Below are 25,971 nucleotides of genomic sequence, written 5' to 3' on the forward strand. Positions count from 1 at the left end.
TGGCCTGACTCATCCATAAACAACAACAGGAAATAAGCTGAACTAATTTAACCAACTAATAAAAGAGCCGGTTATTTAAGCTAATTTTTTCTTTCAACACGCAGTGTTTGTTCCAGGTCTATAAGCTGTCGTATAAATCCTCTGTTAGGGAAAATCCAGCGCTTCTGTTGCACACAGCGTATAGAAGACAGGAGACTGAAGTGATGATGAATCATCAGGTAGGCCAAAACCAACGCAGCCGAGCGGCTCACTCCCACAGCACAGTGTACAAAAATCTTCCCTGAAAACCATTAAAAAAAACAAGTATGAAACTTCAGTTCTTTCATTGTTGTTTCATTGTTGTTTTTCAAAACACGTCGGCTATACCTCCTGATAGCAAAGCCAGGTGAATAAATTCTGCAGCAGGGTAGAAAAAAGGTGATAGATTGAATGTTGGGAGGTCGTTGGCGGGAACTCCGTAATATTTTACCGTGGTTCCATAGAAATCATCACTGCCTTTGCAGCAGAGTTTTCCATGGGAGGCGTTCAGCACATGAGTGATGCCCAGCTGCCAGAGTCCAAACTTGTCATGAGACATAAACCTGGAATAAGTGTTAAATACATTTATTAAGTCCAAAGGTATAAACATAAAACTTTTTTGTAACTCATATTATGCAAGTTTCTTCAAAGAGTTGTAGATGATGATGATTGCTTTGGGCAGCAAGGATCTCCTGTAGGGGTCTGTGATAAAGTGGATATGAAGAAACCTGACTAAAAGCACCATAACATGATGTAAAACCACCCTTTGCTGCGATTACAGCCCTTTTGGCTCATTCTTCTTTGCTATATTGCTAAACTTTGGTCAAATCATTTAGACATCAATTTCCAAGTCTTGCCACAGATTCTCAACTGGATTTAGGTCTGGAGTTAAACTGGGCCAATATAACAGATGAATATGCTTTGATCTAAACCATCTAATTGTAACACTGTTTAGAGTTGATGTACTGCTGGAAGGTGAACCTCTACCACAGTCCCACATCTTTTCTTGCCTCTGAAAGGTTTTCCTCTAGTTTCGCCCTTCATTTGGCTCCATCCATCCTCCCATCAATTCTGCTCAGCCTTTCTATTAATACTGATAAAAGTAATGCCACGTGATGATGCTGCCGCCACTATGTTTCACAATGAGGATGCTCGTGGCAATCCGCAGATGGGACTTTCTTCTTGCCCCTTTGATAAATGCCAGATTTGTAAAGTGCATGATAAATTGTTTTCCTGTTGCTGATTCTCCCTCCTGACCCATGATGCTCTGTAGCTCTTCCAAAGTTAATAGGGGTTTCTTAGCTGCTTTCATACTCTCTCTCCACCACCTCTCAGTTTTGGTGGATGGCTGAGTTTTGAAAGGTTTATTGTTGTACCAGACTACTTCAATGATTAAACACATTACTTTGTGTTGTGGTCCATTACAAAAATTTCAAATAAAACATGTTAAAAATTTGTGGTTGTAAAGTGACAAAATGTGAAAACATTTTAAGATCTATGATTAAAGACACAATAGTGTAAATAACTGTGGAAACCTAACTGCAGACCAGGTCACTCACATGTCTCCCAGAAAGAGATTCGGCCACACCTCATCTGCATGGTGACACGAGCGTGGAGCTGAGTGTAGAAGCTCCTCGAGCTCCTGAAGAGTTGGAGTATCACCTGTACTGCATGTCTGTTCTTCCTCCTCTTTCGTATCTGTCTGCTTTGAGTCCTCTGTAACACATTTCTCTCCCATTCTAACAACTGAGATTGGCTTTCTGTCTGTCATTGCTGTGTTGTACGTGCTTATGCTGCTCTGTAGTTTTCCTGAAGAGGAAGAAACCGTCCCCTCCACTCAGCCAGTGACTGACACAAACAGGTGGTGCACAATGGCACAGGCTGATAAAAATGCGCAATTATTTCACATATGTTTGCAAACATGCCAGTTTTTAAAATGCACTTAATGGTTCTGGTAAATGGGCCAAACTAAAACCCTTATTTTGCCCTTTACTGGTTTATCTGGTGTAAGATTGGCTATCAGATCCTTGCTTTTCATAGAACTGGCCAGCAGATGTCAGTGTGCTCCCACCTGCAGGTCTGCATTAAGCAGTGAGTTCTTCTTTGCTGAAGTTGTTCATTGGTGCTGTCTTCCTGTTTGATGTTGCCTAGTTGTTTGAGACATGTTGGCCATGACACAATCCTGGGAGTGGAGAAACTGGCAGATAGTTGCTCTGAGACTTCCAGCAGCACTGTGACACTGGGACGTCTAAGGTAGGCAAATATTGTTTAATGTTACTTTTTACAGTAAATTTAACACCGCACATTATGCTTTCTGTGACCTATTTCTTCTCAGCTGAAGATATTCCCACCTATTTTAGGTTTCTAAAAGAATATGTTTTTGTGGTTGTGTTTTGGGGACACTGTAGGTCCTTTGTCGAGCTGTCTATGTCTGAAACACACTGGGAGCTTTCTCTGTCCCAGTTGTGTCACTGCTCCCAGTGACTCAGTGTAAGCTGGCCAAATGTGCTGACCTGGCATCTATTCATCCCAAGTAAAGCCCCGGCCACAGAAGATGCCAGTAAACTCTGAAGCCTGGATAAAAATAAGCGATTTCTCTTTTAGGAGCAGAGCAGAAGCTGTGCTGGTGAGTTAGTTAAGTTTCAGATATGTAAATTATTAGTCCTAATCCTTACCACCAGTGCAGCCTCAGGATGATTTGCATTCAGTGTGGGGTAAAATGATATAAAATATTCTATGTTTGAGACAGGAGGTTTCAGTAGCAGTAACACATTTCTCCTCTTTGGACCAGTAAGACAACTTTCAGTGAAGTGATATCATGTTGGGTGAGGCTGTTGTTCTGGGAGGATACTCTGACCATTTTATTTTATTGTTACTTACAGTTTTAATCTGTTTTTATTTTGAACACTTTTTATAGAAATAGAATATCAAAATTGTTCCAGCGCTTTCAATAGAGCATGGATGTTGAACTTAGATTTTGTGGTATTTCTCAGTTCTTTGTCCAGTCCAACAGCAAATCAAGGGTGGGGACATATCTTTTAATGCATAAATGGAGAAAACAGAGTTACTAAATAACTACAAAAGCACCAATAAGGATTTTCCTGGCCGGTACTGGTTTTCTGATTACTTTTAAGGTCTTTCTATGCAGATTTTTGTGTCTGTGTGTGTGTGTGTAAAAACTACAATATATGGAAACAAAGACCTAGTGCACTTCACAGAAACGGATATCATGAGGAATCATGTTGAAAAATTTTACCAGTATCTCTAGACATCAGCCAGGGGGTTAGAACCTGGCCAGAAATGGGTCTTCCAAATGGACAGCGACCCTAAGCGTATCACCAGATTAGTTACAAAGTGGATTAAGGACTACAAAGTCAGTGGTTCGGAGCGGTCATTACAAAATTGTACCAAATACGAAGGAAATGGATTCAAACCGTTGAATCTGAAGAAAATTAAAAACAATTCTCCTAAACATTATCTCACCAATATTCTGGCATGTGTTAAATATGAAAACTTTTGTTCCCAGGTGATTTAAAACAGGAAAAGTTTAGTCTGATTTCTATGTCAGTGGATAAAAAAATGGTTAATGTATGTCAACAACTGATTTCTGTTGTGTATATTTTCTTTCTGAGCAAAACTGCTAAAAGGTCTAGTTTACAAAAAACATGTTTTTAACAGAAACATAAAAGCCACCAAATATTTCAGCTTGAAACTGGTCACAATTTTACCATTCAATAAATGTTAAAATATATATAATATGTAAAAAATATATATATTTAATTTAGTTTAACATTTAGGCTTCTATATAAAGACACTAAAATCAGTCAGTCACAGCGTAAACCAAAGTCAGTTATAAAGAGCATGTTCAGCAGGCTCATCTCAGCTTAATATAACCATTAATATTAATATCCAATTAATATAATTTGAAGTGTAATAATGTCTTAAATGCTAGTTGCATTTCATATACTATAGGTTGCAAAAATCAGCTGGCTGTAGAGATTTTAAGTCCATCAAGTGTCTCTTCAGCATGCAAGCTATCAGTTATTTTAGAAAGTCAACACAAATCCTGTCACGTTGGTGCAGAGTTGCAGACCTTTGGAGCAACATCGTTGCAAGCTTATCTTGAAGGTCAAAGGGTGAAAACTGGAAAAAAAAAAGCTGAAGCACCAAAACTAATTACTCAATGTTGATTCTATGTGGAAGGCAGAAGGTCACTTACTTTGTTTCTAGCAAATATTTTGTATAGTCTGCGGCTTAGTGTGTTACTCCAAGTGATATGTTCATTTATTTTCTCTAAACTCTAAAACAACAGCTTTAGAATATAGAGGACCATCGTTTGCTTTGGCTTGACCTTTACCTGCTTCATGCGTAACATAGTGCATACTTCTACTACAAGCTACTGGTCTGTTGTGGTGCAAACTGCCCTGAACACAAACAAATGCTTTAACACTCAAAGCTTGCAGGGTAAATCGCATTAAATAAGAGCTGCAGAAGGTATACCAGATCCATTTTTGTAATCACTATTAAGGAATTTTAATTAGGGCTGAAACAATTAATTGGATTATTGGCGATTAATCAATTATTGAGATAATTGTCAACTAATTTAGTAATAGAATAATTATAACCTAAGTGTACAGACTCTAAAACATGCAATTTGCTGAAAGAACAACCCACTCAAAACAGTAATTAGGCCAAAATTGTACAAAAACTATACACATTTTGTGTTTAAGATGAAAAACCTTCTTTACCTGTAAATATGCTCTATCCAGAACATCTCAAGTGGCATAGTTTTAGCTTAACCTGATTCAAATTCTGTAAAAAATCTCCTATTAAGCAGCTTTTTGCTGTCCAATTATTAATTGATTAATCGAAAAAATAGTCGACAGGTTGATCGATTTAGCAAAAGAATCGTTAGTTGCAATTTAATTCACAGAACAACTGGCCAAAATGTGTGTGTGGGGGGGGTTTGACAGCGTAAACAATTAGCTGGTTAACTGATACATGAGTAACAGCCTTGGTAATTATTCCTCCGTTGTTGAGGCAGAAATTACACATTTTTGGTTAAATTTGGAGTAATATGAAAGTAGGAAGGCATTTAAGATTTAACTTGACATTTGAGAATATATGAATGGACACCTTTTTTGCATATCATTAAATTATTAGCCTTTTGCATATTTTGCACAATATCAATCAAAATAGTAGGGTAGGTGGTTGTGATCAGCAGAATGCGTAGTGCATTGGAGAAGTACATATATTTAGACTTTATGTTGTAGAAGTGGAAGGAAACTATGCATATTTTTCAAAATTATTTATTGAGAAAAATCTAAAAAAGGTTATGGCACGTATATGTGTTCAGGCCCTTCTAATCTGATACAATAAGTATAAAAAATACTAAACCAAACCCCGACGTGCAACCAACTGCCTTCAGACGTCACTTAATTGGTGAACAGAGTCCACCTGTGTCTAATTTCATTTTAGCACAATATGGTTTTCTGAAGGCCTTGAAGGAGTGTCATACATCGTTCATAGATCCATCATTCGTTGGTGAACAAACACCATCATAAAGACCAAGGAAAAAAGCAGATGGAAAGTTGTAGAGAAGTTTAAAGCAGGGTTAGGTTCCAAAACAATATCCCAAGCTGTGAACAGTTTGCAGAGCTGTTTAATCCATCATCTGGAAATGAAAAAGGAACAACTGCAAACCCACCTAAACTAGGCAAGGAGAGCATTAATCAGAGGATTAGCCAAGAAGTCCATGGTAACCCTGCTGGAGGAGCTGCGCAGACCAAAAGCTCAGGTGGGGCAATCTGTTGACAGAAATACTATTATTTATGCACTCCAGCAATCTGACCTTTTTTAAGAAAGCCTGTTTGCAGTTTGCTAGAAGCAAAAAGTGGAAGAAGCTGCTCTTGAGACTGAAATATAACTTTTTAACTGGGTTTGAAGAAGTCAATAAAAATGGGCAAAAGCTTTAGTCTCTAAAGCTGGTGAAAACATACCCCAGACACTTGAAGCTATTAAAGCAGTGAAAGGAGATTCTACACAGCATTGACCCAGGTGGGCTGAATACAAATGCACCCCACACTTTTCAGATTTCTACTTTAAAACCCTTTGATTTATTTGTCATTTTCCTTCCGCTTCAAAAACCGTTCTCTACTTTCTGTTGGAGTATCACATAAACTTCTAATAAAATCCTTCGGAGCTTTTGCTGAAATGCTACAAAATGTGAGACATTTCTAAAGGTCTGAATACTTTCCAGTGTGCTGTAAATCAGTGAAGACATTACAGAGAATGATCACTGTGAAACACCCATTCATGCTGTTTCTGTTTCTGTGTGCAGCAGGATGTCAGAGTTAGATGACCGTGTGAGTGCTTGGAGCAGCAATCGAGTGGCCCAGTGGCTGCAGGAGGAAGGTTTCGGGCAGTACGTGGGATTGTTGTGTACACACCACCGCATTGATGGCCTCAGTCTGCTGGCTCTGACTGAGGCCGACCTGCGGGGTCCCCCGCTGAGCCTCACCGTGCTGGGAGACATCAAAAGACTGACCGTAGCCCTGTGGCGCCTCCAAATGGAGAATAAACCTGAGCTAGAAGAGCTGGGGCTGTGGCCATTAGACAGTCTGTCTGCGGGACTCGAACTGGGTGCTCCACGGGCTGAGTGGAGCTGTGATGGAGCTGAAATGAGGGGATGTAATGGAGCGGATCATTTATGTAATAGACCGGTGCTGCGTCTGAGGAACAGTAGCAGTCTTGGATGTGTGCCTAGGGCAGTGTTGTGTCAAACACACTCCAATGGGAGGTTTCTACAGCCAATGGCAGGCAGATTGGATCCAGAGGCCTGGAAGACTGTTATCAGTTCCATATATGTATTCTTAGTGTGTGGACTGACCTCTTTTGTCATGGTTGTTGTACATGAGCGTGTCCCTGACATGAGGACTTATCCGCCTCTTCCTGATATATTCCTGGACAGGTAGGAACCAGCCTGTTTATCTTGTGTGTTTTGCAACAGTACCTATCAGTGAAAATGCACATGAGGATTCCAGCGCTTGTTGAGCAACATCTAATCAGACTGATATGGATGTTTTCCTTCTTTTGCAGTGTACCCAGAATCCCTTGGGCTTTTGTGATGGCTGAGGCCTGCGGCCTTATCTTGTGTTACATGTTTTTGTTGATCCTGCTCCTTCACAAGCACAGGTATTCCCACTTCCAACCAATCCCATCACACTGCCCTCTGCTCATCATGCCAAGAGTTTTGAAATGAGCCTTTATTCTGTCTGTTTCAGGTCAATTCTCCTCAGACGGCTGTGTTCTTTGATGGGAACAGTGTTTTTGCTTCGTTGCTGCACCATGTTTGTCACCTCGCTCTCGGTGCCTGGGCAGCACCTGAAGTGTGCTAGCCTGGTGGGTAAAACATTAGAGATACTGTAAACGTCAGTTATTTGTTTGTTGTTCCTCTGTAATTTATCATTGAGTAAGTAGCTGGTAACTACAATCATGAGGTCACTCTTTGGTTAACAGCATTTTTTTTTGTCCCCCCAGTCATATGGTGATACCTGGGCAAAGATCCAGAGAGCGATGGCTATATGGAGTGGGTTTGGGATGACTCTTACAGGTGTCCAAACCTGTGGAGACTACATGTTCAGTGGACACACTGTGGTCATCACGTTGCTCAACTTCTTTGTGACTGAATGTAAGATTTGTTCTTTGTTTGCTTTTATAGACTGACTTTAAAATAAAAAACTTTAAGACTTATTGACTTAAAGACATTGATCAATATTTATCTTTTTTGTCTAGTCTCTAAAATATCAGCACCACCTCAAATTATATGCTTGACAGTTAGTCCTACCAGGCACTGGTAGATGTAGAATGTAAACAGGCTTCTAGAGCAGCGGTTCTCAAGCTCGAAATTTAAAAATATACATAGACAATGGTATAATAGTATTCTTCCTAATTCTGTATTTTTTTAAAACTACTGTAAAGAGATTATTCTTCCCTACTATATCATTTATATTAAATAATAGAGTATGCTGTATGACTATTTTGTTCTAGAACAGTTTAAAGCAAAACAATTAAAAACTAAATAATTCTAGATTTGTATCATCGATGAGTAATTGTGAACATATGACCAAACTGAACAAGTAAGGGTTAGAATGAAGATAATCAGATAATCTGAATGCTGATGTTAGCCACAATTAAAGGATATGTTACCTAGTTAACCCATTTGATGGTGCCTCATGTTTTAAATACATAGGAATTAAAATATATACAGGGTTCCTGCACAGTCTGGAAAAAGTATGGAATTTGATCTCAGTATTTTTCTGGTCTGGATTAGTATGGAGAGAGATAACAGGAATATGGAAAAATATCTGTTTTTTACAGACTTTCTTCTTAATTCCTCCTTCCTTCCTTCCTTGCTCATTACATTATCTTCATCAGTCATCCCTCACGACTTTCAATCTTTCCTTTTTTTTATCTGCATCCTCCATCCTGCCTGTCTTCATTGTATCCTCATTCCTAACTTTTCTTCCCTGTGTCCTCCTTTCTTTCTCCCATGCTTCCTATTTTCTTTTCTTCTCTTCTTGTGTTCTTCCTTCATCATGTATTTCATTCTTTCCTTTTCTTTCTTTTCTATCTTGGCTGACCACTGTAGAAAAAGCTTTCATAAACTTGTAGGAAATATTTCTCAATAATTTACAACTGACTCTGGAAAGTTGAGTCTAGAAAATTGTGAAAGTTTCACATAAAAAACTGCCTGCATACACTTTTACCAGATTATTCCTAATAATTGCTTGTATTTTTAGACACACCAAGAAACTGGAATCTGATCCATACAATCTCCTGGGTGTTGAACCTGTTTGGGATTTTCTTCATCCTGGCGGCTCACGAGCACTACTCCATCGACGTCTTTATCGCCTTCTACATCACCACCCGCCTCTTCCTCTACTACCACACATTAGCCAACACCCGCGCCTATCAGCACAGTCGCAGGGCGCGTATTTGGTTCCCCATGTTCTCCTTCTTTGAGTGCAACGTGAACGGTCCCGTCCCCAATCAGTATCACTGGCCCTTCGATAAACCTGCCTTTATGAAAACTCTAATTGGATGAAGGGTTTTCAACGGTCATTGTGCTTTTGTAGCAGTGCCTTGAAGGAACTTTTTTAAATGTATTACATTAATATTTTTCCTTCATTTGCTAAATTAAATTATTTATTTTTCTCAGGTTCAAATGAACAGTTATACAGTTTGGGTTGCATACTTTATATAAAAAGATGAGAAGATTTACACCACTCCTGTCAGTCTGCTAAATATGAAGCTACAGCTAGCAGCTCGATAGCTGAGCATATAGAAAACTTAAAAAAAAAAAAACTTACATGGAGCTGTCTAAAAAGTAGAAACCATGTACAGTTTTAGTGCTAAACAGATTTAATCATTCTGAATAGAAAATGTTGAATAACTTGCATTTCTTAGGTTTTTGTGGGATGAATTCAGATTGCTGCTAGCTAGCTCCAACAGTTCCCTCATTATTAGCACGTTCCTCTGATAACAGAGTTGGCTAAATATGGTTTTAACAACATGTTAAACTTTTCTTTAATATTTAAATCACACATTTCCAAATAAATAAAAACTACTGACTTCTATATTATAAAAGCAAAGGGTGTGGGCTTTTTCTGCAAGATTTTAGACTTTCAGGTATGCAGCATTGTGACTAACTTCCACTTTGGAAAAGTTTACAGTTCTTTGGAGATTTGTTCGTCTGTTTACAGTTATGTGTAAAACTGATTTTTTTTTTCAGTAAATTTGCTGAAGGTTTACATTTTGCTGCAAAGAGCACTTCAGTAAGTTCAACCAAAATAGCCTTTTTTTCAAAATGCAACCAAATACAGGGGTTGGACAATGAAACTGAAACACCTGTCATTTTAGTGTGGGAGGTTTCATGGCTAAATTGGACCAGCCTGGTAGCCAGTCTTCATTAATTGCACATTGCACCAGTAAGAGCAGAGTCTGAAGGTTCAATTAGCAGGGTAAGAGCACAGTTTTGCTCAAAATATTGAAATGCAAACAACATTATGGGTGACATACCAGAGTTCAAAAGAGGACAAATTGTTGGTGCACGTCTTGCTGGCGCATCTGTGACCAAGACAGCAAGTCTTTGTGATGTATCAAGAGCCACGGTATCCAGGGTAATGTCAGCATACCACCAAGAAGGACGAACCACATCCAACAGGATTAACTGTGGATGCAAGAGGAAGCTGTCTGAAAGGGATGTTCGGGTGCTAACCCGGATTGTATCCAAAAAACATAAAACCACAGCTGCCCAAATCACGGCAGAATTAAATGTGCACCTCAACTCTCCTGTTTCCACCAGAACTGTCCGTCGGGAGCTCCACAGGGTCAATATACACGGCCGGGCTGCTATAACCAAACCTTTGGTCACTCATGCCAATGCCAAACGTTGGTTTCAATGGTGCAAGGAGAGCAAATCTTGGGCTGTGGACAATGTGAAACATGTATTGTTCTATGATGAGTCCACCTTTACTGTTTTCCTCACATCCGGGAGAGTTACGGTGTGGAGAAGCCCCAAAGAAGCGTACCACCCAGACTGTTGCATGCCCAGAGTGAAGCATGGGGGTGGATCAGTGATGGTTTGGGCTGCCATATCATGGCATTCCCTTGGCCCAATACTTGTGCTAGATGGGCGCGTCACTGCCAAGGACTACCGAACCATTCTTGAGGACCATGTGCATCCAATGGTTCAAACATTGTATCCTGAATGCGGTGCCGTGTATCAGGATGACAATGCACCAATACACACAGCAAGACTGGTGAAAGATTGGTTTGATGAACATGAAAGTGAAGTTGAACATCTCCCATGGCCTGCACAGTCACCAGATCTAAATATTATTGAGCCACTTTGGGGTGTTTTGGAGGAGCGAGTCAGGAAACGTTTTCCTCCACCAATATCACGTAGTGACCTGGCCACTATCCTGCAAGAAGAATGGCTTAAATCCCTCTGACCACTGTGCAGGACTTGTATATGTCATTCCCAAGACGAATTGACGCTGTATTGACCGCAAAAGGAGGCCCTACACCATACTAATAAATTATTGTGGTCTAAAACCAGGTGTTTCAGTTTCATTGTTCAACCCCTGTACCTGACCTCCTTGTTTAATGAAAAAAAAAATCTTTTTCAGGGACATTTTTATTTCTGTCTTTTTACATAAAAAAGTGAATGGCTGCTTTGTTGTAATCAAATGTAAAATTTGTGTTTTATTGTATTTGTTTTCTTTATCCTACTTGTTTTAAATAATCAGAGGATGTACCAAGTATAGAAATACTTGACCTTTACCTGGTAGAAGAAAACACTTTGTCCACCAAAGTCTAGAATTTTGTTTACAATAATGTGGCTTGTTGTTTTTTATAACATTTTTGCCTTCAATCTAATGAATGAAGTTTACTGCCAAGGAAAACTAGTTGTGTGCATGTGTCTTTGAATAAATTACCAAAAAGAGCATGCTGCATCTATTAGAAGAATATTTCTCTCCATTCTGAGAATTGTGTATTGAATGTGAAATTTTAACCTAATCCGTATACCTGCTCCCCACCTGAAAACAAATGTCCTATGAATACCTGTTAAAATATTTGAATTAAAGATATGCAGGGCTGCGCACCCTCCGATATAAACCATGATTGTGACTCTCAGCTCTCATACACTAACCTAATTTTGACTGGATCGGAGCTCATCCGAACATGGCATGTATTTGATACAAAGGGACTCCTGTAATTTTTAATATGTTTGGAATAAACTAAACTTTTTTGTAGACTGGGTATATGTTCTGTTTTTCTAATGGTTTAAATAAAAATATGAATAAATCTAACTCATTGCAGTCGTAGTGTAATGTGTAAATGTTATTTTAGTTAGGTCTCTGGATGAAATCTGTCCGTTTGTACAACCAGTACAAATGTATTGAAGCAATTTTTCACAGAACAGTTGTTTCTGCTTGACTCAATCAGGCTTCTAGGGTTTGTGCTGCAGATAATAAATATAGATTGTGCGCTACAGGAAAGAAATGTAGTTCATTAAATTTAAACAAATCATACAAGCCCGTGTACTCTCCTGTGTACTGTAACAGTATAAAACCTCAAATTTATGTTTTATATAAATCAAACAAATTGCTGGCAATTTTAATTGCAGTGTTGCTTTTGAAACTAATAAACCCAAAAAGGTCATTTTACATCAATCTTTACTGTATTAACTGAATTCGACCAATGTGTGGTAATAAACCTCAGAGACTATAAAACACCATGTTCACAGATGCCTTTTTTCAGGCTTCTCTTCATGTCCTTTTTTTGTCTGCTGGGTCTTTTTGTCCTGTGTCACTCTGACTGCTTCTTCCAGGAGTTGGTGATAAAAGATTTAACAAACCCTCCAAAAGTTGAGTATTATCCAGCAACCTGCAGAGAGAAACGACAGCATATACAATGAAGTGCAGGAGAAGATTTGGGTAGGCGGAAAGCTTTCTTCATTACTCAAAGCGTTTAGAAAAGCCAACTGGCTTTAGGTTTTAAAGCCACAAACAAAAACGTTTTATAGCCTAAAAGGATTTAAAATGAGCATGACAGAAATCTTGGTAGCTGTTGGACACTTTAACATTGTTGGTGACACCCACTTTCAGAGTCAAATCATATAAAAACCACAATGCAAAGAATAATACACAAAATATGAGCAGCTGTTGTGAATTTATCAGATAGAGATGAGCACATCAGATTCTTCTCTAAAACAGGTTTAATTTGTTTACACACAGGGTGTGTGGATGAAGATGTGAAGGAGGACCATTTCGGTTCTGAATGGGTGAGTGAGTGCATGAAGTGCTCATGCACAATACAGGGTTAGAGCTGCTGCAGCATGTAAAATATCTGTATGTTGTTTGTTTATTCTCTTTCTTACAATATTTTCTTAAATATTTCTATTATATTATTTTCCCTCCTCTTAAAACAAGAATTTTCTTCCTTCTTAACATTTAAAACATAAGCTTAATGGTTGCATGAGATCAGATCTCAGTCTCAGCACCTTCATAATCCAACATGTCTCCTATGAGCAGACCTGTTGTGAGTTTTAAAGTGGATATTTCCTCCAGGTGGATGTGTGAAAAAGTAAATGCTGTAAAGATAGTTAATGTTCAGACAAAATAAAGGCAGCTCTGTGGGAGGCATCATGTCTTTCTTTTCACAGGTCTTTCTAAGACCTGTGAAAATTATTCAACTGGTGTTTTTTTTGTGAGAAAACTAGAACACTGATACTGAAAAGAAACTACTAAAAAAAACTACTAACCATTTATTTTTATTTATCTGGAAATAAATAAGCAGGCTATATAAAGATTATAGGCGATAAAGTACAGAGCCTGGTAAAAGTATGCATAATTCTTGAACTTTTTCCCATTTTGTCACATTACAACCACCCATTTCAATGTATTTCATTGGGATTGTTTGTTTTAGACCAACACAAAGAAGCAAATTGTGAACTGGAAAAAAGGATACAGGGTTTTACATTTTTCTAAATAAATTAATGTGAATAACATGGAATACATATATTCAAACCCCTAAATAAAATCCAGGTCACCCAAATAGGGTACATAAGGACCATCTGCGCATAATTTAATGCCAGTGTATATACAGCTGCTGTGTGAAGGCCTCAGAGGTTTGTTAGAGAACATTAGTGAAGAATAGCATCATGAAGACCAAGGAGCTCAGAGAAGAAGCCAAAAGATCCATGAGTATATTTAGGCGTGCAATCCACAAATCTGTCCCTTATGGCAGGAAGAAAGCCATTTTGAAAGAAGGCCAGAGACATCCTGTTTGCAATTTACCACAAAGGAAACTCTAAACATTCAGGAAAACGATGTTGTGATCAACTTAGACCTAAATAAAATGTTCTGTCCTACTTGAAAAATGCTTTGTGTGGCCGAAAACAGACACTGCACACCACTCTGAATGTACCATTTCAATGAATAAACAAACATAGTGTTGGCAGCATCATGCTGTGGTGATGCTTTTTTTCAGCAGTGACTTTGATTTGAATCTGGTCAGAGTTTAAAGTTCATGGATAAATCCAATTGAGAAGCTGTAGCAAAACCTGAAAAATAATGAAATAATAGAGCTTGAACTATTTTACAAAATGAATTTGTAAAACATTTAGTCTCAGCCTAGGCAAAGCTGATAAAAAGATGCCTCATCATACTTGCAGCTGTAATTACAGGGGAAGGTGGTTCTACCAATTATTGACTCAGGGGGTTCAATATATAGGAATGCCACAGTTTTCTGATTTTTATTTGTAAAAATGGTGTAAACCATGTTCATCAAATCATTTTCCCTCTAGTTCACAATAATGTCACTTTGTGCTCGTCTATCAATTAAAATCTTCTTAAACTACATTTCTTTTACAATATCTGAGTTACAAAAACATGAAGATGATATTCTCTGTTCCCTTTTGGGTCTGAAGTATCCCTGATGAAGGCACCGTAGATGTCCCTGAGAAGTGTGAGCTTGTTATAGATGAAGACTCCAGTTCTGCCAAGATTCTGCAGAAGTGAGACAAAACACAGGAGTGTAATCCTCTCTGAAGACACTTTTCAAACCTTAATGTAAAAGAGACGTCAGTCCAATCTTGTGATGCTTTTCTATATGTTTGTGTTGCATGTTATACTTTGGTTACACTGTTTATACACATAAACCATAAACAAATATCAGTACCTATTTTACTTTGTCTTGTCGTAATTTAAATTCAACTGCTAATAAAGTTGCACCTTCCAGCTTTAATTCTTCTTTGTCTCCATTGTGTCCACAGTCTTTGCAGCAGCAGATGTAATATAATAACTTCACCACAGTGTGACAGCAGAGATCGAAACTCGGAGGGTCTCTACCCAAACACAGCCCAATTATAGCTGTTCTCCCCTCGCTGCTGTTTCTGACAGAGACGCTCTGGCTATGATGATGTTCAGCTCCTTCTTCAACTCTCCTCCCTGTGGACTCACACCTGTTCAGAGCATCATCTTCTGTCTTCAAGGCATCACAGAAACTCTTAATTCAGCCTCCGCCACATGTGAGTGATTCATGTCTTCCAGACAATAATGATGTAATGAATAAGATAACAATTCAGTTGAAGCGAGACAGAATATTTAATCACTTATAATGCATGCAGTGTGGGATATTTTCTGTAATCATGTTGCTTAGTTTTTTGACATACAAGTGTTTTGTAGGAATTTATGTTTATAAATGTTTTTGAACGATGCATTCAAACAATACCATTTGATTGTTATCATTTTATTAGAAGTGTGTGTAGATTTAGCACCAACATTGTACAAAAGGAAAAGCAAAAAAGCTAAGAACCTGTGGAAATGATAAGACTTATTAGCAGTACTGTTTGGAAAGGTGAAGATAACAAATCTCATTATAGTGGAAATGTATTTAAAGGACTCACCCGCAATCCGTGACACCCCACGCAGAGAACAATGAACCTCAGGTCATTATCATAGGTTTCCAGCTACCTTTACTCTGAGTCTCCACATACAAAAGACAAAAGAGAAGAAAAATGCTCCTGAATGCCTGAATGGCGTATATGTGGACAGTTTTTTTTGGATATATCCACAATGGCTTCATGTAAGATATAATGTGGAAAGAGCAAAGTAGCAAAAGATTTTAAAGGTTTTTGCACATTAACATGTAATTAGAATACATTTTTTCTATAAATAATATTCATGACATCATTAAAGGGTACTTGTGGCAGATAAAGAGAATGTGAAATTGCTATGTGTTAAACAAAATGTATTTCTAAGAAAAAATGCAAAAAAAGAGAAACTGTAAGAGTGATAAAGAAAACCCCTCTGTTTGCTGCACAGTGCTGCTTCCTAAATATAAAGAAAAAAACCAAGGTGAACAAAAATTACATTCAGCTATTTGTTTATTACCTTGTGAGCTATTTTCTGAGAGATGGAGGACAATTTGCTGAGGAAGACAAGAAGAACAAAATAGAGTGAATGGAGCCAGGCAGGTCATGATGTTCCCTTATCCTACAGAGATTCAGCTTAAGGATGCGGTCATCAGAATATCAGAACTACAAGCTGAATGTCCATCCCACGGTGTCGGATGATGATAATGGGCATTTTGTCCCTGGTGTTTCTGGTTCATATCTGATTTAAGGTCTACATCTAAATAGTGGAGGCAATACAATTGTTTTGTCACCCCTTAATAAAGAATGATCAATGCTGTGCCACACTGCCCATAGCTCAGTCCACACACTGACAGAGTAGCTTAGTAAGGAGGCAACGTGAAGTGACAGATAGCTAAGTGCGTGTACTGCTAATAGAAAGTGACAGTCTCATTTTGTTTATGATGTTGGCTTTGACAGCACATTGCAGAGGAATGAGGGAAGACGGCTTGAATCCATTTTTAGGCTTCTGACAATGTCACGCCCTTTCACTTTGACGTACCGCATCAGTCATTGTGCAAAAGACAAATCTCTACTTCAGGGTATGCACAGTAATTTTAGTGCTGTGTTCATCCTAAAACCTGTGCGGATTTGTGGGCAATGAATGGAGTCAGACAATATGGTGAAAATGTAAAAACAAAAACGTTTGGTTTTGGTATTCATAGAGTTTATTGTTAAGACTTGTTTAAAGTGGAATTTTTTTCCAACTCTTTTATTGCATTCAGGTCTAACAAAGTGTATTTTTAGGGTATATATGACATTTTTAATAAATTTTTTATTTTCAATTGTTATATTCATTTCCTTAACTGAAATAAAAATAAATATCTAAAATACCTTAAAGAAAAGTGACAAGTACTAAGGGCACTAAGTGCCAAAAGTTGCAGAAGAGTAATGACGTTAGGTATGACATTTTAAATTTGGGCATAAATGCATAACATGCTGTCCACCTTAGGTTATAGACCTAACGAACCAGCATTCTATGGAGGGAGTCACAAATGCTTTGTCAAGAACATTGTAAAGAAAAGCATTTGTTTTTTTGGATAAACCTTATGCTAACAAACAACAGCTGCAGTCGCCTCATGGTTTGGGTTTTATCTGTGTTTGTCTTTGAGCTACCCAATTCCTAGCCATGGCTTGAACTGTGTTGTGTCATCTTCCTCCAGGTTTTAGTAGTTCGTTCCCTTAAATAAAAAAATGTTTCAGAATAATGGGAGAAAATGTAATTCACACAGAGAAGCTGTTTTGGTGGGTATGGAGGAATCCATGCTCCTTACCTGTTGCTTTCTAAAGAACTCGTGCTTTTCCTGCATAAATTAGCTTTGTAGCCAAAGTACTTCCTTTATCTTATTGTCTTGCCAATAAGCAACCATGAATCTATTAGACATATTGTTGTTAAGCATGCCTTTTTTAATTAAGAAAACGTTCTTGTCCTTTGTACAACAGTGGTGCTCTTAAAATGTCTTATCTGCTTTGAAAACTATTGATAAGGAAGATTATTTTTTATTTATACTTTTCAAATGTTGAGGTTTTACCTTTAAATTTTTATATTTTTAATTTTAAGGAAAGCAGTCTGGCTCACAATGGCAATGTTAATGAACAAATCCAGTGTAAAATGTCAATTATTAATTATCTAAAAGTATTAACGGCAAATCATGGTTGAAGTATTAAAGTATTACACCCTACGAGGTAAAATGTTTAATCAAGATTAAGATTTCATTTTCAAGAGAGACCTGGTCGTGAAGGCAAACAATTAACAACAAATATAATATAATATGATATCAAGTATAAAAAAAGTAAAACTGATATTCAGCATAAGGAAGTAAACAAGCTAGCTATATGCGAAAACAAATCAGCAAGTACATCCAAAACCGTCACAGTGACAGAGTAAACCCTTCTGTCATTCCATTAAATTGTCCTCAAACTTCACCACTTCAGACAATTTTAGGTCCCTTCATAAATTATTTTTAAAAACAGGGGTGCATATTCCAAAACATCCTTTCTAACCTAATATAAGTTTCAGCTTAGAGACAGTCTTTAATGTAGGTTTTAAATGATATATTCTGTTTGATAATGATGCCTAAATTTTTAGAAGAGGTTACTGTCTCATTTTAAGCCCCTTAGGGGTTTAGACAACACTTTTAGTTAGTCTACATATAACACAGTTTTAGGCTTTTCTAAACAGAACTGGTGAAAATGTAAAGGTTTAGACTGGTAATGGAAATGATCAATTTATAACTGTGTCATCAGCATAAAAATGCAGACCAGCATTTGATAAATTCTCACAAAGAATATTTTTAGAGAGAGTGAATAGCATAGCTCTTAGTTTTAAGCTCAGATTATGTAATTTGGATAAAAGGATGAAATAAGAACTGGACCCAGCATAGTGGACACACTGTGTTAGAATCAACAGATAATTTGTGAATCAACTTGCAGCACTTGCAGACATGCTAATATGATTTTACCTGTTTTCCAGAACAGTACTGTCAACCTTTGTATTAATAAATAAAAGGCAAAAATGGCCAAAATAAATCTCTATTTACTCACAAGAAATGTTTAGGCTCAATTTTATACTGCTTTCTACAAAAAAGAAATCAAAAAGGGTCAGAAATTAAAGTTTAAAATTTTTTTATTACAGTAAAGTGTATAAAGTCTTTACCTTAATGTGGCAGTGTCATGATCCTAGGGTGTTAGACTGGTTTTCATTTGTGTTTGTGTTTTCACCATATCCTTGTTGTTTATTTATGTTCTATAGCCCCTGCCATTTAGTGTTCATTTCTCTGTGTTCATTAATGTTAGTAAGATCTTGGCATATTAATTCATTTCATTAGGTTTAGTTTCTTACTTATTTCTGGTGTTCGGTCCTCTGCATATTCTAGTTTATTCCCTTAGATCAACATTTGCCTTTTCTGCTTGGTTCAGTGTTTCTTTGAATTTTAATTCAGCTCTTTCTGTTTCCCTGCTTCCATTCTGTACCTGCTGCTCCACAGGTCTGATCTTCTGATTAACACACCTGCCTTTGACGTCTTTCTCCACACCTTCCTCAGTATATAGGCTTTCTATTTCTCATAGTTTTCCACTGGATCCTCCCAAAAAAATTCCCATTACTCCATTACACTGCCTGTCTCTCTGTTGCTCCATGTTATGTTTTCCTCATGCCTCGCTGTAGTTTTGTGATTTGTTATTATTAAAATCCTCCAATTCATCATGAGGCTCTTGAGTTCCTGTCTGCACTTTGGTCCTTTGGTTACAGCCTCACAACTCAGGACAGGCAGCTAAAGCTCATGAATAAATAATGTAGTAAAACAAACCAAATATTTGTACCTGCCATGTAATCAGATAAGGTAGCTTAAAAAAGCAGCACTCAGTTATGGGAATAAGTGAACACTGTAATTAAGCAGCCTTTGACTGAATTCACTTAGTTAACATAAATTTACAACGAATATTACATTTGGTGAAAGGTATCACTTAAATTATAAGTAGGGATGTCCCATTCAGATTTCTTTTGTCCATGAAAATGATCTGAGCCATTTAAGGTTAAACATTTGTTGACACCAGCTCCTAATCTAGTAATACATTAAAGATAATGAATATATATATATATATATATATTCATATATATATATATGTATACTCAAAAACTTAATAGCTTCAAAGTGCAGAATAATACCTTACAACATTTAATCAGTATTATATGGGCTATTTAAGTATTTTTCCGGAGTCCAACTTAACTCCCTCACACGTTCAGTTACTACGGTTTTTCTGTTTCTTTTGACAGCGACAGATATTTTGTCCCAAGTGGAGTTTCTGCAGATCAGCCTTATGTTTCTAAACATATCTGATTGGCACTTATAGCTACAGTAAGTTGGAGTGGTAGGCTATCACTGGCATGTTTTCATTATGTTTTGATGTGGATCATTTATAATTCGGTTTGTAACACATTTCAGCGTGGTTACAGGTAATCACGTTAGGACAATATGTCGGGAAAAAGTCCTCATGTTTCATAAACCTTGTGTAAAATCTAATAACTATTGTTTTCAGTAGCAAACAATAAAATCTCTCTCCTTCAACAACGGTGCTGTAAGCCATCCACACAGAGCCGGTCACATGACACAGACAGACTGGAAGGTGCAGCAGCCAAAACAGTCTCTCTTTTATTTTAAAAACGGGCAGTGCAATTGTGACCACACAGCTTGCTGGCCAACTATTGGTGCATTACAACTATTGGTACAGCGGACAAAAAAAAAAATCAGAATGTACAACAACATTCTGTGTTGTACATTTTCAGTGTGATTACCTGGAACCACGCTGAGAATGTTACAAGCCAAATCAGGAGGTTTTTTTTTTAATTAGAAACTATGATACAGATTATTTAAAAATGCCTTGATCAGGATAATTGGGATTGGATCAATATTACTAATTATTGCAGTGCATTTTGACAGCAGAATCCACCGCACCTATATTTTCACATGTTCAGTTAATTTACTGCCGAGCTTCCTCCTGACTTAATGAGAGGCAAGTCAAGTTTCTTGGCAATCAATTTAACTGACATTTGTATAAACATGTGAGCCTTAAGAAGATGCATCACTAGAATCTATAAATGCTGTCTGTGATTAATGTTTATCATTAGTCATTTCAGAGGTGATTTGATGATGTTCATAAGCTTTTCTCTAAGAAGCCCTAACATAAGACATCTATCTTACAATGTTTTCTGTAATAGGCAGGGGTGAAAGTGAGCCGGTACCAATGTTGCCAGGTGTACGATAATTATCGTATTTGTACGATAATTTTGCTCTCTGTACGATGTACGATCAATATTCCTAAAAAAGGCCAAATGTACGATAATTTGACCATTCCGTGAATGGGTGGTTGTAATCAGTTGTCATCAGCCTATCGCCAAAGTCTGTCGGTGTTTTTTTATGAACTCTGAAGGCATCTGTGTCCGGATTCGGAAACAGATGCTGGAAATTCCAGCCAATCGTACTTTTCTAAATGTGACCTATGAGTGACGTAATGCGTTTGCCTCAGAACAACGGCCATGATTGGCTGAATAGTCCACTGCGCCCGCCCATGATTGAGGAAAAGAAAAAAAGAAAAGAAGAAGAAGCAGAGCCTGGGACTGTGGGGCTGCAGATGTTGATAAATCCATTCCATACTGACGCCACAAAGCTGCGAGTGCCTGTTAGACGCTATTCAACACATCAACAGACTTGTTATTTTGGTTATGACGAATGTACGATAATTTCCCTCAAAATACGATAATTTTATGTCTCTAGTACGATAATCCTACATTTCTCACCTGGCAACACTGGCCGGTACGGTCCGGTACTGCGTACCACTAAAAATTCTGCGTCGGTACGCAGTACCGGGAAGAGGGAAGAACGGCTGTCTGCTATGAAGCCGTCATCCAGAACCAGTTACGGCTGCAAAAATTCACGAGCACACAAAGAATATCAGATCCGCTACCAATAGGCAGTCTAAAACATAAATATAGCTTTTCATCCCCTCATTCCAAATAGTTTCTGAACTGCTCTGCTTTGCTGGAGCCTCAATGCTCTTTGCTTATGGGGTAAGAACGCTGTCAAAAACAATGTGTATGTAAAGGCGGAAATGTGTGCATCAGTCAATAGTTGTGCATAAGTAAAATCCAAAAGAGGTATTTTATATTTTCTCTAAAAGAATACAAAATAAAATATTACAGCTTCAAGAAATTACAAACACAAATTTCAAGTTTATAGTTGTGGTTTATTCTTTAATACAATATGCTATAACAGTTTGTGAATACGATTTATTTTCTATGAGAATAAAAATTTACATCAGCGACTTGGTGTCACGTGATCTCCGGCTGGTTAGTAGAGCACAGAGTCAATTCGCGTTGCGCATGCGCTGTCACACTCCTCACCGCCAGTAAACGTAGTGCCGGAATGGGAGATAATTCAGTCTAAAAGGAATATCAGGAACAGAGGGGATATAGGGGGGAAATCAAGAGTATTATAAATAAAGCATTATTCTTATTTCTTACAAAATTAAAAGATAGAATATAATGGGTGGAGTTATACAATGATGTACAGTAGGTGGCGGTATGCACCTCTGAATTTGTTGCGAACCGCCAGCAGAAGAAGAAGAAGCAGCACTAGCGCCAAGATGACGGACCAAGAGTATATATTAACGACATTAAGACATATATAAACTTTTTAACATTATCTGGCTTTGTACTGTAGTTTCTTGGTCCGTTACATTGTCAAGTGATTCTAATTTCTGCCTTATACAGACAGCCTAAAGTAAAGTAAAATATTGATACGTTTTAATTAGTTTGAGTTTGGACTTTGCTGAGAGAGAGAGATCTCCAAGGGGCCACAAATGAGAGTAACAATTACAACACCACACATTATATATATATATATAAATTTAAAACTACTTTCACCCCTGGTAATAGGCATGTATTAGGATTAATAAATTTCTTCCAAATGTTGTTTTTCACAGAACTATATAATTTCTACATAAACGGATCATTTGACCTAAAGGATTCATTGCACCTAAAATGTTTTTCTCTGTTTTTCCTCTGTCTCAGATGTATATTTCCAGTAGATTGGAATGGATGGTTAGATCCAGAGAGATTTAGTGATATGTCCTTCAGTGCCAACACAAGCCCATCTTCTTTACCAACATCACCTCTGCTCTTCAATGGCTCCAACTCTTCACAAACTCTGCTTTGGGAGAAGGAAAATGCCAGTCATGAGTCTGTGCAGCTATGGCCTGAGAACAAAACCCTGCTTATCTCAGACCTCTCTGCTCTCGAGCAGGAAGAGCAGTGCCATATGTCTCCCATCCTCACAACATGTCTTGTGGTGTGGTACAGTGCTACCATGGTGCTGGGGCTGGTGGGGAACATTGGCCTCATTTGCATCATCACCCATCGCAGAGAGAAAGTCAATGTCACCAGCATTTTCATCTGCAATCTGTCATTCTCTGACATTTTTGTGTGTGTGTTTTGTCTCCCCTTCACTGTCATTTATACACTTATGGATCACTGGGTGTTTGGGTCGCTGTTGTGCCGTCTGGTGCCGTTTGTCCAGTGCGTATCTGTGACAGTGTCAGTGCTGTCTTTAGTCTTCATCGCTCTAGAAAGACATCAGCTCATCATAAACCCATCTGGATGGAAACCAAGCATTCCTCAGGCCTACATGGCAGTCATTTTTATCTGGATTCTTGCCAGCTTCACATCCACACCCTTTTTAGCCTTTCAGTTGCTCACTAATGAGCCATATACCAATGTGGTCCTGCCACTCCATCCCCAGCTTTCTCCCCATGTTTATCTCAATGCATCTCCTTCTCAGCTTGTCTCCAGTACTTACAAAAACTCATCTGTGCCTTTAAATGTATATCGCTCTCTCTTCTCTTATGTCCCCGCCTCCCCGCACATGGAGGCCTGTGTGGAGCACTGGCCATCTCATGAACATAGGGTAGCTTACACCACATGGCTCTTGCTCTTCCAATACTGTGGTCCACTGCTGTTGGTACTCCTCTGCTATATCAGAGTTTTTGTTCGCCTTCGCCACCGCAAAGACATGTTGGACCGTGCCAGGACCCCAGAAAACCAGCGCATGACCAACAGCCGGCGAATCAACATCATGCTGGTTGCACTCATGACAGCCTTTGCTCTTTGCTGGCTTCCGCTCACCATCTTCAATGTGTTGGCTGACTGGAACCTGGAGGCTCTGCCTGTCTGCCATCACAACCTCCTGTTTTCACTCTGCCACCTGCTGGCCATGTCCTCCACCTGCATCAACCCCATAATCTATGGCTTCCTCAACTCCAACTTTCGACAGGAAGTGCGGGAGATGCTGCTCCACTGTCGCTGTTTCCCACAAGGAGAGTCTGAGCATTTTCCCATGTCCACAGTACACATGGAAATGTCTCGCACCTCTGTGCCTCTCCAGTGCAGAAGCAACTCGGTCTGACATACATCACGCCTTTATAATTGGATGTAGTCACATAAACTGCCCAATTTTTGGACTCAGATTTTGTTTTTGTTTTATCACTGGTTTAAAACATAGTGTGTGTTGTAGTGTTGGTTTTTCTTATCTTTACATCCCTATAATTAAGGAAGGAATGGTAATAAAAATAAAAGCATTTGTTTTAAAAGATTAAATTCAATGTGAAGATATTAGTTAAACGTTTCTGTGAAAAATTAATTTTGTCAAACTGACTAAAAAATGTTCATTTTCAGGTGGACTACTGTGATAGTGTAGTATTTTTTGTAATTATGGCAATTGTGCAGTGTAAAGAAGAACATGTTTACAGTGAAGAATATGGGTTTGTTTTGTGCTTTATGTGACAAATAAAAATAACAGCATAGTGCTTTAGAACATTGCTAACATTATTTTGAATGAGCTCAGTTGTTTACAAGCTGTGTTTTAGTTTTGCTTTATAAAAATATAAAAATGTTTATTTAGCTTTTGCTTCAAACTGGTATGAGCTATAGAAATGCACCAACAAAGATGGGCAATATTGTGTTGTTTATCGAACAGCAGAAAAATTAGGAATCCTATTATAATGCTATGATATCCAAACCCATCAAAAACGAGTTGTTGCTTTTGCTGTTTGAACTATTTTCCACTGTCAGTTCAGTCAGCACATACATACAGTTGGAAACAAATATTTTCATCAAATGTTTTGTCACTTTATTTTAGACAAAGGTTTACCTGTTTCAGCTCGGTTAGGATAACCAAAAATATTTCTATTTTAAAAAGCCTGAGTGATGAGTGAGAGATTTCTTTGAAGTTTCTTCAAATTCAGAAGTTTCCATACATTACATTAGTCAGTCAGTCATTTTCTACCACTTATTCCATAGTGGGTCATGGGGGAGCTGGTGCCTATCTCCAGCAGTCTATGGGTGAGAGGCAGGGTACACCCTGGACATGTCACCAGTCCATCACAGGGCAACACACAAACAACCATGCACACACTCATACACCTAAGGGCAATTTAGAGTGACCAATTAACCTAACAGGCATGTCTTTGGACTGTGGGAGGAAGCTGGAGTACCCGGTGAGAACCCACACATGCATGGGGAGAACATGCAAACTCCATGCAGAAAGACCCCTGGTTGGGAATTGAACCCAGGACCTTCTTGCTGCAAGGCAACAGTGCTACCAACTGCACCACCGTGCAGCCCACATTACATTAGTTTTTGGTAAATTGCCTTTTAAAGTGTATGACTTTGGCCAAGCATTTGGATATCCTTCCACAAGCTTCTCACCGCGGTTTGCTGGAATTTTGGCCCATTCCCCCAAACAGAACTGGTGATACTAAGTAAAGTTTGGAGGTAACGTGGTGACAGACTCATTTTCAGCTCTTCCCACAATTGACTTTGTTGTCTTTAAATCAATTTGTAAGGGTCATTGTCCATAGGAAGACCTTTTTGTGCCCAAACTTTAACTTAGTTCAGGTCTTGAGATGTTGCTTCAATATTTCCACTTGATGTTATTTCCTCATGATGCCACCTACCTTATAAAATGCACCAGCCTCTGCTGCAACAATAGACCCCTACAACAAGATGCTGCCACTGCCGTATTTTACAATTGGGATGGTGGATTTGAGGCAAGCTTCCCCTTTTCCCCCCTATATCTAACAATGGTCATTATGCTAAAATGTTTCAATTTTAGTTTCATACTACAGGGGTTGGACAATGAAACTTAAACACCCTTCATTTTAGTGTTGGAGGTTTCATGGCTAAATTGGACCAGCCTGGTAGCCAGTCTTCATTAATTGCACATTGCACCAGTAAGAGCAGAGTCTGAAGGTTCAATTAGCAGGGTAAGAGCACAGTTTTGCTCAAAATATTGAAATGCACACAACATTATGGGTGACATACCAGAGTTCAAAAGAGGACACATTGTTGGTGCACGTCTTGCTGGCGCATCTGTGACCAAGACAGCAAGTCTTTGTGATGTATCAAGAGCCACGGTATC

General features: G+C 38.3%; 3 protein-coding genes across 6 annotated transcripts; 2 read left to right on the forward strand and 1 right to left on the reverse strand.

Moving 5' to 3' along the window:
* Positions 1-74: 74 nt before the first annotated feature.
* Positions 75-1,781, reverse strand: LOC124858752 (dual specificity protein phosphatase 13-like). Its single transcript, XM_047350948.1, has 3 exons — positions 1,578-1,781; positions 367-581; positions 75-280 (listed from the first exon to the last, which is right to left on the reverse strand). The coding sequence occupies exons 1-3, from the start codon at positions 1,754-1,756 to the stop codon at positions 81-83; spliced, it is 594 nt and encodes a 197-aa protein (XP_047206904.1). The 5' UTR covers positions 1,757-1,781; the 3' UTR covers positions 75-80.
* A 361-nt stretch (positions 1,782-2,142) lies between these two features.
* LOC124859207 (sphingomyelin synthase-related protein 1-like) lies at positions 2,143-9,666 on the forward strand. Of its 4 annotated transcripts, none has more exons than XM_047351845.1 (7): positions 2,146-2,271; positions 2,427-2,644; positions 6,359-6,988; positions 7,117-7,212; positions 7,302-7,419; positions 7,558-7,708; positions 8,820-9,666. In XM_047351845.1, exons 3-7 carry the CDS (start codon positions 6,363-6,365, stop codon positions 9,122-9,124), a joined length of 1,296 nt encoding a protein of 431 aa, XP_047207801.1. In that variant the 5' UTR covers positions 2,146-2,271; positions 2,427-2,644; positions 6,359-6,362; the 3' UTR covers positions 9,125-9,666. The 4 variants fall into 4 exon arrangements, with proteins under 4 accessions (XP_047207800.1, XP_047207801.1, XP_047207802.1 ...); XM_047351846.1 differs by having other exon boundaries at positions 6,362-6,988; XM_047351844.1 differs by lacking the exon at positions 2,427-2,644 and having other exon boundaries at positions 2,143-2,271; positions 6,362-6,988.
* A 5,321-nt stretch (positions 9,667-14,987) lies between these two features.
* LOC124859412 (neuropeptide Y receptor type 4-2-like) lies at positions 14,988-24,896 on the forward strand. The gene is made up of 2 exons (XM_047352186.1): positions 14,988-15,115; positions 22,569-24,896. Exon 2 carries the CDS (start codon positions 22,624-22,626, stop codon positions 23,956-23,958), a length of 1,335 nt encoding a protein of 444 aa, XP_047208142.1. The 5' UTR covers positions 14,988-15,115; positions 22,569-22,623; the 3' UTR covers positions 23,959-24,896.
* Positions 24,897-25,971: the final 1,075 nt, after the last annotated feature.

This window comes from Girardinichthys multiradiatus, chromosome 22 (genome assembly GCF_021462225.1).
Source record: "Girardinichthys multiradiatus isolate DD_20200921_A chromosome 22, DD_fGirMul_XY1, whole genome shotgun sequence".
NCBI lineage: Eukaryota > Metazoa > Chordata > Actinopteri > Cyprinodontiformes > Goodeidae > Girardinichthys > Girardinichthys multiradiatus.

Coding starts and splice junctions, on each gene's coding strand:
- LOC124859207 (XM_047351843.1), top strand. CDS start 2,159: ATGTTGCCTAGTTGTTTGAGACATGTTGGCCATGACACAATCCTGGGA. Junction 6,989..7,116: donor CCTGATATATTCCTGGACAG/GTAGGAACCAGC, acceptor CTTCTTTTGCAG/TGTACCCAGAATCCCTTGGG. Junction 7,709..8,819: donor CAACTTCTTTGTGACTGAAT/GTAAGATTTGTT, acceptor TTGTATTTTTAG/ACACACCAAGAAACTGGAAT.
- LOC124858752 (XM_047350948.1), bottom strand. CDS start 1,756: ATGGGAGAGAAATGTGTTACAGAGGACTCAAAGCAGACAGATACGAAA. Junction 582..1,577: donor AATCTCTTTCTGGGAGACAT/GTGAGTGACCTG, acceptor CACTTATTCCAG/GTTTATGTCTCATGACAAGT. Junction 281..366: donor CCTGGCTTTGCTATCAGGAG/GTATAGCCGACG, acceptor AATGGTTTTCAG/GGAAGATTTTTGTACACTGT.
- LOC124859412 (XM_047352186.1), top strand. CDS start 22,624: ATGTCCTTCAGTGCCAACACAAGCCCATCTTCTTTACCAACATCACCT.